This window comes from Simochromis diagramma, unplaced genomic scaffold (genome assembly GCF_900408965.1).
Source record: "Simochromis diagramma unplaced genomic scaffold, fSimDia1.1 OVJJ01000802.1, whole genome shotgun sequence".
NCBI classification, from domain to species: domain Eukaryota; kingdom Metazoa; phylum Chordata; class Actinopteri; order Cichliformes; family Cichlidae; genus Simochromis; species Simochromis diagramma.
In genome coordinates, this window is record NW_024387492.1 from 7,069,229 (window position 1) to 7,082,234 (window position 13,006).

The following is a 13,006-nucleotide window of genomic DNA, read 5'->3' on the forward strand; positions in this document are numbered from 1 at the left end:
CACATTTAACTAGTTTTGACAGTTTTGTTACTAGTTAATATAGAAATGTATCTTTTCAAAGTTGGTTCACAGTAAAAAGGACATTTTCTCTTTGTCATTTAACAGTAAAGATGTAGTGATGTAATTACTTCACAAATACTTGACATAGTCTTTTTTGTATTTCTAAAATTTAAGCCCAAAGCATCGTGCTGGGAGCTTAATTCGACTTACTACAACTGTGTTTAATTTATAAAGTGTAAAAAATACTAAGACGTAACAATGAACTTGTATTTCTTTTACTTGAGACATTTCAGGGTTTAAATTTCTTTATATTGAAAGAAAGAGGAACAATTAAAATATTTTTTTGTTTTGCTTGTTTCTAAGTTAATGGGGAAATGGGTCAATTTTAACTCATTAATGCCCAGTGTATCATACTTAATACTTACAGTTTTTTATGAGGTTTTGAGATTTTAACATCAGTGGGATATTTTTCCCCACTGCAAAATGTTAATGAATTGCACAATAAAGTTAAGCTTTTTTTTTTTTTAAAACGCAAGAGTTAGCAATAGGGAAAAAATAAAAAGTCATATATGGAAAGTAAAATTTAATTTTTTTTTAAACAAATATGTCAGTTGGTTCAATAAACTCTCCATTTTCAAAGAAAATTGAATTTTCTGGCAATCACTTCATAGCTCAGGTTTTAAGGGGATATAAAATGATTTTAACAGCCCTGCTTTAGATAACAGTAGAGTGAAAGTGCATTCAATACCAAGAACTACTTGATGAAAGGGGTTTTTTTTGTATTATAAAAATAAATAAATTTTATAGAAAACAGAACTGGAACTAAACTGACCTTAAGAGATGTCACTTTCTGACAAAGAACTGGGAAGTGAAAGCTAAAAGTGAAAAACATCTTGGTACCTTTGAAAAAGCTTGTAGGAGCTGGCTGGAACCCATATTACTCATATGGATGTATAGTGCAAAAATCAAAGCACTCTGCTGCATATGTTTGTATGTACTATGTAGTTGTAGTATGTATGGAGTGCCAGGACTGCCATAATGCATTAATTAAATACACCATTAAATAATTAATTAAATGTGGCAATAATTAATTAAAATTGGAATTAATTAATTAAATAAATAGTTATGACACATGTAATTAATTCATTATTGACACATTTAATTAATTATTTATGTATTTCACATTTTAATTAATTATTGACACATTTAATTAATTAATTATTGACACATTTAATTAATTATTTATGTATTTCACATTTTAATTAATTATTGACACATTTAAATAATTATTGACACATTTAATTAATTATTTAATGATATATTTATTTATTTCATTTTGGCAGTCATGGCGCCTGGCTCTCATCATGAAATAATTTTATCTGTCAGCCTCACCCATCAAACTCAGGGGGCGGGGTTAACGCTGCCCATGCAGCTTCTCTAACATTTGATTGGTTGCCGTGCAAAGTAAGTCAAAACAGGTCGATCCTAGATAATCGATTGCTTGTGTAGACTTGGGGCAGCCAGGTATCCCAGAATGCAGATCAAATCACAGGCAGCAATGGTGGTGGTGTAGTTTTAAAATACCCCGTTTTTCTGTCACCAGCTACACTTTTAACAGTGTTTTAGCCGCGAATGTCGCGAAGTATGTCTGGTCAGGTTGTCAACATAGAACATGTTTGCAAAAGTGCTCAGATGTTTTCAGAGATTTCACTAGCTCTGCTAACAATTAGCATGCAGAGTGCACCCAGGGGGTTACGTTAACCGGTTTGTTTACATATTCCACTCTCCGTGTTCCACATGTTGCATTCGCAGATTCTCATTTTCACCGAACGATCGTCTCTTTCCGCCTGGTCTTGTGTCTCTGTGCTTCTGTAACATAAAGAACGAGCTGACATTTTTCTCACGAAACCAGCGATCAGCTCAACAGACCCTCAGTTTACCTGCATGCATCCCTCCTCCTCATCTGTCAGCTGTTTAACACCTGCTGCTAATTCAAGAAACACGCCTACGTTACCTGGTGATAGTCACAGTTTAACCGGGCAGCCGGTACTCAATATAAAGCAATGTCAGCGCATTTTTCTGCACAAGATAAGTAAATATAGTGTTTTCCCCGAGCGCAGAGCTGCTGGAGCTTGTTTCCTTACAGAGCACTTTATAGGCGAAGCAGCTTCATCAGCGGCTGATGTCCAATCACCGGCACACAGCTTTGAAACCTCAGCTGAGTTTTAGCTCTCAGTGGTTAAACGCTGGACTTCATTCACTCAGGTTCTGTCTGTCGGGTCACGTTTACTTCGCTGTTTTATTTACAACTGAGCAAATCGGTTTGGCTGAGGTTAAAGTTACGTTTCATAACTGCATAGTTTCACAGACGTTTAATGGTTCACTGGCACATGTGTTAGACTGAACTATCATCTAAATATCATCTGTTTTTTAATAGTTATTCAACTGTATTCTAAGCACCAGCTGTCTGTTAGAATGTGATTTTTTTTTCTCTCTGTTGGCAGAGGTATAAAAATGCGCAGGAAAATCTGACGTGCATGGCAAACTTCACCGACGATATTTAGGGAGGAATAAACACACATCAAACATAAATGAACCATTTGCCTGTCTCCATAATTGAGAGCATTTTCTCTTCTTATGTCAACACTCTCTCTCTTTTTTTTTTCTTTTTTTTTTTTGCTTTTTCGGTCATGTTATGTTTACCTGTCAAAGGCTTGTTACAAACTATGAAACACATGGTGCAGACTTCTGGATGTTAGAAGAAAACTAATACTGCTCATGAAGGAGACTAAAGGCAGGAAGGTGTCCTTTAAAACTAAACATGTTAATAGGACCTCCCTATTTATATCATAGTTTATGATATAGCACGTGTATTTCAGTAATAGCCTGCTGATTTCAGGTGAACAGTCGCACAGCTCACGTAGGCGTTATCTGTGAAACTCCTTAACTATAATTTATCCAAGTTAACTTCAGTTAACCATTCAGACAGTTCTTTTGCAATGAAAAACATAAACACCCATGCTGGTGTAGGTTTCCAGCCAGCTGTTAACATTATAGCTGCTTATGCAGTAACCATGGTAACCACGGACTCTGAGCGGCTGGATCGACGGAGGTCAGACAACAATTTTACATGTATGATCTTAAAACAGGACACAGCCACTATACGTGCTGGCCTCATATCAAATGTGAAGGCAGACTGAGTCTATGTTTGACGTTTTTTATATCTAATCTTCCTTTTCAAACATTTAAACAGCAGCGAGTCTGCAGCTGAGGGAATACAAACTCAAATTGTCGGAACAGGTTTGCTCGTTTCTTGGATTCATTTGGTGATTTATTAAATGTATAACTGTTATTCTAATCTGCTGCTGAGTCTCTTACACTTTTCTTTATGCTGTATATTTTCACGTCTCTGGAATAGTTGGCAGTTAGATAGTCAGCTGGGAAACTTTGTGTTAACTCATGGAGCTGAGGATATCGTGGATATGCTGACCTCGCTCCGTGGTGTACAGGGCCGTTTACCCTCATGATTAATATTCACTATAAAAATATTAGCCGAACATCATGAAGTCTGTATGTGTTTCATAGTGTCGAACAACCTTTGTACAGTTAAAGCCAGCAGTTACTACATGACAGAAACACCAACGTTATCTCTTTTATGCGTTCATACACAGGTCACGCTGATTACTGAACAAAAACCCAAAGATCAGATGTTAAACAGATTTATTTGCTCTCTCTCCTCCTTAAACATGTTTTTAATGTTAGTTATAATTCAGAATTGGCGACTGAAACACGTAGGACACATAAGAACATCAGGAAATAAAACACCGATAAATATAACCTCAGTAAAAGAAGTCAGCGGGGGTTACTACAGCTGTGTACCGGGGCCTGCGCTTTGTCGGTGGGATTGCTTGCGAGGCGAGCGGGTCTATCCCACGCTTTGCCGTGAGACTGGGCAGACATCTCCGAAATCATCGAAGCACTTTTGCAAAGAGGCTGTATATTGACAAACCGACCAGACACATGAAGATTAAACCACTACATTCTCGGCTAAAAAAATATTAAAACGGTATGTGGTGACACACAAACAGGGTTTTTCAAAGTTCAGTTCTGTTAGCTTCCACATGCCGGTTGTTGTGTGCTAGAAACAATGGCCACCAGGCCAAAGCAATGGTTTTGACTCGATCAGCGTTAACCCCGCCCCCTGAGTTTGATGGGTGAGGCTGACAGATAAAATTATTTCATGATGAGAGCCAGGCGCCATGACTGCCAAAATGAAATAAATAAATATATCATTAAATAATTAATTAAATGTGTCAATAATTAATTAAATGTGTCAATAATTAATTAAAATGTGAAATACATAAATAATTAATTAAATGTGTCAATAATTAATTAATTAAATGTGTCAATAATTAATTAAAATGTGAAATACATAAATAATTAATTAAATGTGTCAATAATGAATTAATTACATGTGTCATAACTATTTATTTAATTAATTAATTCCAATTTTAATTAATTATTGCCACATTTAATTAATTATTTAATGGTGTATTTAATTAATGCATTATGGCAGTCCTGGCACTCCATAAGTATGTAGCGTGTAATCACTGTAAGGAAACTCGAAGAACTGAAATACAGCGTTTTCATTTATTTAGAGAATTTGATGATAAATTGTTTACTTAGGTCACATAAAAACATATAAATCATTAATGAGTTTTTTCTAAAACTTGTTTCCACTTTAGTCTTTCTGAGCTGACAAAGACTGATCTCTATTAAAAAACAAAATCTAAGACAAGTGAAGACCTCTCAGTCACAGTGCCGATTTGGGATCAGTGACTGTGCTTTGGCACATCTCAGATAAAATTTTTAAATCATCATCTCTCTTTACTGTTGAGCACAGAAACTCTTGTGGCCCAGTTACTTTCAAGTGAAGATCCAGCTGGAGATCGCATCAACAAGAGCACATTTGTGCCATATACAGATGTAAAGTGGATGACCCTGAGTTTCAAGCATGTTCTTACTTGGAAGAGGCAATTGTAAAACACAGTTCAGAGCTATGCGCCTGCACCTGTGCTTAGATAGAAACAAATCATTCGATCATCAAGGCATTACTACTGAGGTAAAAGACAAAAACTTAAGGATTACAAAGTTGGGTCTGTGTGTGATCAGAGGAAAACCCGTGGAATGGCATTTTCCTCACGATCATCATAGACACGACCATGGAGCATGCCCCCTTGATAGAACTGGCGGAGGTTGAATTTGGCAGGTGCAGAGACGTACCACATCACCACCCCTGTGGGGTTCACTGACACTACAAATTCAGTGGAGTCTTTGAGCGATGCGGTCTCATGTGTGAAGACGTTGAAAACCTACAAAGAAGACGGGAAACAGAAGTGAATTTCTCTAGCAAGTATAAAGACAGACATCTTGCTGATAGAACACTTTTGGTCTCAGTGGGAAACCTTTGGTCAGATGTAGCTAGATTCTCATCATGTGTTACTTAAAGATCTGTTCTAAGTCCCTTGTTGTTCTCATTGTATATCCTACCACTAGGCCATATTAGTAGTCATTTTAAATCCATTTCCTATCATCTGTATGCAGATGATATTCAGCTGTACCTTTCTTTTAAACCTTATGAATTGGATAAACTATCCATTCTAATGGACTGTCTTAAGGAAATTAATGGTTGGATGGCAAACAATTTTCTGCAGCTTAATACAGACAAGATAGATTGTTTAATTCTGGCTCCAGAGAGCATTAAGCCCCAAATTAGACAATTATTGGGATGTTTCTCATTCACTGTAAAACCTCTGAATCTTTGACCCCCTCTGTGCTTTCTTCACTTAAGAAATATCACTAAACTCAGGACTGTTGTCTCTCAGGGTGAATTGGAGAAGCTTGATGTCTTCGTCTCCTCCCAATTAGCCTGTTGTAATGCCCTTTTCCCTTGTCTGTCAAAGGCTTCTATAAATCGCCGTTAAGCTGTCCAAAATGGTGTGATATTTTCTCATATAACCCCATTGCTAAAGAGTCTGCACTGGCTTCCAGTTAATTTCAGATATCAATTTAAAATCTTGACTCGTACTGTCATGGCCTTACGAGGAGAGGCCCCCACTTATATTGTCAAGCTACTTCACGCTAATTCTCCAAACTGGATCCTTAGGTACACTGATAGTGGTCTACTGGGGATTCTACACCTGTCTGAAAACCATAGAGGATTATGCCTTCCAAACCTTAGCGCCAAAGCTATGGATCTCTCTCTCTTTCTCTCTCTGATACAGATACTAATATTTGGTCAAATATGATAGCTATATTTAAAAGTCCAATACTGTCAATATTTGTTTTCTTTGAGACTTCAAAACAAAGAAGTTGCAGAGTGCCCCCTGGTGGAAAAAAAAATTTTTTCAAAGACAGCAATCCTAACAGGGTTGAAGGGTGTTTCACCCCTCTCTTTTCCTAATTTTCATTCAGTAGCTGTTATAATGCTGACACCAATAACTAATACCGGCCAACAATATTGCCTGCTAATAAATGGTTTCGACTCTTCTTCATATTGTACATTAATAATGTTCAGAAAGATTCTACTGAATTTGTAGAGTGGCAGGGAACAGATGTCCAACTGGTGTATTATGGCTGAATTCCAAATCTCTAGGTCAGAGGGAAAGGAACAGCCCAGGGACTATACACAATATACACAGATGAAAGCCATCTCCACATTACACACCTAATATCTTCTACAGACTAGAAACCCATGTGATGAAGCCCGGGGGACACAATTGTTGGGCTGTTGTTAAATCTTGTTAATGTTAATGCATATACACCATACTGTCAAACTTTTGTCAATGTGGTGTATGTAAAGGCCCAGCATTACTACATCTCCTTTACCTTTTAGTGTGACTGCATTTGCAGGATTTTTTTTTATCGTGTTCAGCTTAAAGGGATTTTATATAAAACACACCCACAATGTTTTGTTGTTTTAGTCATTCAATTGATATCCTAAAAGACCTACAACACATATGTTTCCGTAAATCTGTCTCTCTTCCACAGCATGTCTTTATCCTGTTTTCCTTCTCTCACCCAACCGGTCGCAGCAGATGGCCCCGCCCATCCCTGAGCCTGGTTCTGCTGGAGGTTTCTTCCTGTTAAAAGGGAGTTTTCCTTCCCACTGTCGCCAAAGTGCTGCTCATAGGGGGTCATATGATTGTTGGGTTTTTCTCTGTATCTATTATTGTGCGATCTACTGTACAATATAAAACACCTTGAGGCGACTTTTGTTGTGAATAAATAAAATTGAATTGAATTGAATACCAACACCAGTCAAGCTCGCACAACTGCCCTGACCTGCTGCAGCAGTTTCGGCACTAGCATGAGTGTCTATGCAAATTTTCTGTGCTTGCTTAGTGCGAAATAAGAACTGGAGTCAGCAGTTGTATCACATCCAGCTTGCCATCCTGACAGCTCCCTTTTGGTGTTCTCTTCCAGTATGACTCATTGGACCAGTGCCTGAGTTCCAGTGCTCCAACCATAATAACTACACCTGCTTTAAACAAGAAGCCTGACTGTCACCCAGGGCAGCTCTGATTTAATGTCACCAGCCTGCCCCCGTGATCTGTCCTTGTCTATGATGAGCTGGACTTGCAGTTGATACTTTGTTGTTGTGTAACTTGTTTTTTTGGTTGTCGTTTGAGATACTCGCCACACCCTGGAGACTGGGTCAGGTGTTAGCTTCCACATTTCACACCACCCCAACTGATCACAGATTAGGAGTTGATCTACTTGGATGATTTTGGTAGGTTAGTGCAGCACATGATTTAATTTTATTCACGTAATCCTAATAAAAGACTGAGTCATGTACCGTGCTATAATGCTATAATATTTGAATAGATTTCAATCTTTTGTTTGTTTGTTTGTTTCTTGAATTTTTTTTCCCCGTTTGTTTTCTGTAGTGCTGTTTTACGTTGTTCACTTTGAAACTTCAAAAACAGGGAAGTCTGAGTTAACCTTGCTTGCCAAAATTACCCCTCTCACCCCGAGTGAACCAGGTCGAAACACGATACACATCCCTCCTAAGTCTATAAACACATACCTTGTAGCTGCCTGCAGTGTAGTTGAGTTTGCTGAGGGAAGTCGTGTAGCGATAGGGCATGTCTGTACGACGGCTGAAGAACAATAAAGCGCTGGTATTTTTTGACAGGGGGCGCCAGAACACTTCAATGCCACTTTTCTCCTGGGAGAAAGAAAAAATGTGAACAATGAAACAAAAAACATTGCACAAAAGTCCACAAAAAGAGTCATTTAAAAAAAGAAATGTATCTACTAAATTGTGCTTCACCTTCACAATGCGTCTTCCCTGGATACCCAGGGCATCCTGGTTGATGCTGATGGCCATTTTGTTCCGCAGGATGCTCTGGGCACCGCTGGAGATGGTACGGAGGTCATTAGACATGAAAAGAGGAGCCGCCATGATCGCCCAGAGAGCCATCTGAGAACGAGACTGTTCCATGCTGAGGCCAAAGTCGCCAATAATCAGCTGTGAAGATTAAAAATTTTCACACCAAAGAATTAAATTGGAGGCTGTAGTCTGTAGTACATGTAATCTATCTTTCAGTACGGAGGTGTAGCTGAATGATTTGTGCACAACAAATATATATGTAGAGCACTGAAGAGGCTTAAACAAATCGTAGAGTAAGCAGAGACAGATTCTGTGGTTTGTTTTAAACAACTTCTGAAAACCCGTTTTTGTAGATGAGCTTTTGGTTTGGAATGAATCTCTGATCATATGTTAGATTTTGTGTTTGTTCATGTGTCTGTAAGTTTAAACATGTATTTGTGGCTTTTCTATTGCTTATGCTATTCCCTAAAGCACTTCACATTTGGGGAAGATATTACAAATTTCAATCAAACAAACCATATCAGGGTCGTTCCACCTTCCAGGACCTGCTGCAGATGTCAGGGTGTCCTGATTTTCAAAGAACCAGTCAACAATGTTCAGTACACTGTCCCAAGAGTCCTGGATGTCACCATAGTTACGCCACAGGTTGCAGATCTCACCCAGCTGAGTGTAATTTACCTAAAAACACACATCAGTTTCATATAGCGAAGAAGCAAATACTAAGATTCCCTTTTTTAAGTATTAGAACAGGATTCGAACAAAACATCAAAAAGTATTTTGGATTTTAATTGTACCTTAGGTGGCAGCCCACCCTGGTAGGCAGGCCAGCTGCAGGAATAGCCAATGGGACGCCCTGTAGCATTTAAAGCCTTTGACATGAGAGGGTAACCTGTTCAAAACAGTGAACAGGAGATCTCAAATGAGGTCCAATCAGCAATATCTTAATATCCACACAGGAAAGGTTCAGTCTTGTGATTTTACCCTGCTCTTGCTCCGTGGCATTAGAGTAACAGCCGTCATATTTAAACATATCCACCTCCCACTCTGCAAATGTTTGAGCGTCTAATTCGATCTTATCCAGCGGGGTGCCAGGGTAGCCCCCACATGTGAGTTTGCCCATGTCCCCATAGATGCCCAGCTTTAGGCCTCTGTTATGCAAGTAGTGTGCCAGCTTTTTGATTCCTCCTGGAAACCTGAAAGAGTAATATCAAACACACACATTTTAAAAAAGCCTTCAGCTTTCATTTTGTAACCACAGCATGATTTTTTTTTTTAATCCTGTAACCCAATTTCCTTTTGCACTTTCCAGGGAAGTGAAAATTCATATTTGTGCTGACACTAAAACATACCTGCTATGAATCTCCTGAGTACTGTGTTTTGCTTTTCACATGACTGTATGACTGTCACACTACTTCACTGGCTGTAGGCCAATAACAGATATATGTTTACAATGGTCTTTGTGCTCACGCAGCAAATACTGCACCTCTTAGGATCAGGCTGCAGCCGTCCTTGATCATCTCTTTGTTTGGAAGACCAGCAGTCATCTATGTTCACGTAGACGTAGCCGAGTTCCTTCCAGCCATCCTCTGCAAGTCTGTCTGCCATGTCCATGAACAGATTTTCACTGGAAGAAGGACAAAGATGTTTCATAATTGTCTCAATCACATTCCTATTTACACTGATACTGCATTTGAAGATAAGAGTGTAAAGAGCACTACCATATCTATTAGATATTCTGTTCAAACCAACTGCTTCTACTGGCTTTTGTTATATCCTGTTATTATATCTCTATAAAACTGAGACTAGACCATTATAGTTATAATACCTAAATACCTTTTAAGTTTTCAATACAATCAAGCCTGGTGGTACACATTCAAAATTTTGGCTTACCTGATGCAGTTCTTTGGGTCGTTTTCACAGTCAATATCACATCGGTATCGTTCCCATGCCAACCACCCCATGGGAGGGGTCCTCATCAGTCCATTGTCAAGGGCCAAAGTGGTCCCAGTGAGCGCAAAGGCAAAAAAGAGAACTGCAACATGCATTTCTGCAAATACAAAATTACAAGCTGAATCAGATGTCAGTGCAGTGTGTCAAAGATGAGCCAGAAGAGTACGTCCAGAAGACTAAACGGCAAAATGCAGGTTCATGATTGCAGCACCTGACGAAAAATCACCTGACATGGGTGTGAACGTAAAACAACCTGCTCAGTGACTTACCAGTGAAATAGACTGATTGTGTCAGAAGACCAAATAAAAATCACATGCTTATATAAACGATGTTCTGCTAAATAAAAGTTAGAATATAAAAGCTGTTTGCAACATGATCGTCATTTGGTTCTTGTAAATACGCAACACTCCATCTCAAGCGAGTTTTTTGTATTATAAACACTAACTTGACGGTAGCTTATTACGTATAACTAATCTGGCACAGACAACAATTATTCTAGCAATTTAAAACGCAGGGAATCTAATACACGTTTAAATGATTTAAACGAGGGGATTTGCTGAATAAATGTATGAAATGAAAAGCTGAACTCACTGAAGTCCGATCACGGCTCTTGGAAACTGAAAGCTAGACAGAGCAAATAAGACCAAGAGCTCAGCCTCCTGCAGTCCGATTCTGTGCTCTTGTCTCTAGTCTCTCCCTCACTTCTTTAAATAAATGCTGTGATAAAAGAAAATCCGCTCGGTCCCACTGTAGGGTAATATACAAAAAAGTACACATGACAAGGAAGTGGGAGCCACGTGACAAAGGAACCCTATCAGCTGACCACAAACCAGGAAGCGAGAGAAAAACCGCCGGGGAGACCTTTGATTACAGTGGTCCCCAAACTTTTTTTGCTAGGCTCCCCTTTGTTTTACAAGGAAAATGTTGCCCCCCCCCCCGCGCACGCACAAACACATCCTCCAACCACACACACCTGTATTTTGCTCCATTGCGGTTTATTTCATACCTCAAACATTTAGTAAACAATTAGGCAAATACAAGTAATCTGCAATAAATTACAGGTAGTAAGAAAGTAAACTACTAACTCTTTTATGCTACGTCCACACCTACACGTGTTTCGAATCACCGAAAACGGAGATTTTATAAAAGTCCTTTTTGCGTTTACATGTGGACGAGGAATACAGAGTTCGTCAGGCAATGTCAAAGGTATGTGCCTTTTTTCACGTCAGACTGTGCGCCACCTTATTGTTTACATGAGATGAATTGCAGAATGGCAGATAGAGACAAAATACTGTTAATCTGACTATCTTCAGTTTTTACACGCTTACATACACACGCAGTTACTGTCCCTCCATTTACAAAGGCAGAGGCATCACGGTGTGATTATTTTACGTGTAGTTGTTTTTTTTTTCTTTGTAATAATATTCAACATTGCTGTCAATACATTTTTCAAAAAATGCCTCTCTGTGCAAAATGGGTTTAAAAACATAAACAGCTGTGGGATACTGTTTGTCTTGATTTGAACCGAGGGAACAAATCGTAGCAGGATCAGCCTGATATTATTTGTATCCCACTGTAACTTTACTTTATACAGAGCTAACATCCCCAAAATGTCAGGTGTAGTTAGTCATTACAACAAGTGTTTGTGAACTAAAAATCAATTATGTGGGATACTGTTTGTCCATGATTTGAAGAGCCCAGCCCGCTCCCAACACAGGGAAAACCAATTATGCAGGAGAGACCTACCTCGGCACTTGTGCAGGTGAAACCAAAGGGAAGATATGCTTCACCATATTTTCTAGTCTTTGGCTTAGAATGAAGTTGGTTTGGAAACATATTCAGCTATGCTTCATCTCCTGCTCTGCGTTTGTGTGGGCGCCCTGTGTTAGCAGTGTCCAAGCATTTGGGGGGGGGGTTTCCACTTTTCATACTGCGCCCCCTTGCAATGGCTCTGCGCCCCCTCCTAGGGGGCGGACCCCACACTTTGGGAAGCTCTGGATTACATTTATTTACCTCAGTTCTGTAGCTAATTTGATCTAACAAAAAAAACCAAAAAAAAACACCTATTCCAGTTTCGAACTGTTTATGTTTGATGAGGTGATGTTAAATGTGATCAAATCATTCATACATTATGTTTCATAAAATGCTATAGATTGTAGTAGCCTTCACCTCTCATTTGGCGTTACAATCCTGGTGATGTCTTTGTGTGATGAACAAAATAACTACTGCTTCTTCCTTACAGCAAAAGTGTAAACATATCCACATCCAGCAGGAGGAGCACTTGGAATACAAAATTTGGAACCACAAAACCTGGATTTAGTTGCTTCAAAAGTTGCTAAAAATTCATAGATGATAAATGCTATAAGATAAAGTCTTGTGACTCTCACTTTGGTGAAAGTGCATTCAATACCAAGAACTAAAAAAAAAAAAAAAAAGACCAAGAACTACAAGTTTCTTGATGACAGGGGGGATTTGTATTATATAAATAAATAAATAAAATAAATTTTATAGAAAACAGAACTGGAACTAAACTGACCTTAAGAGATGTCACTTTCTGACAAAGAACTGGGAAGTGAAAGCTAAAAGTGAAAAACATCTTAATCACTGAAAGGAAACCTGAAGAACTGAAATACAGCGTTTTCATTTATTTAGAGAATTTGA

General features: G+C 38.6%; 1 protein-coding gene across 1 annotated transcript; it reads right to left on the reverse strand.

Moving 5' to 3' along the window:
* Positions 1-4,631: 4,631 nt before the first annotated feature.
* LOC120725194 (alpha-N-acetylgalactosaminidase-like) lies at positions 4,632-11,141 on the reverse strand. Its single transcript, XM_040017948.1, has 9 exons — positions 10,937-11,141; positions 10,286-10,442; positions 9,879-10,019; positions 9,377-9,588; positions 9,190-9,284; positions 8,912-9,073; positions 8,336-8,533; positions 8,090-8,230; positions 4,632-5,372 (listed from the first exon to the last, which is right to left on the reverse strand). Exons 2-9 carry the CDS (start codon positions 10,438-10,440, stop codon positions 5,169-5,171), a joined length of 1,308 nt encoding a protein of 435 aa, XP_039873882.1. The 5' UTR covers positions 10,441-10,442; positions 10,937-11,141; the 3' UTR covers positions 4,632-5,168.
* Positions 11,142-13,006: the final 1,865 nt, after the last annotated feature.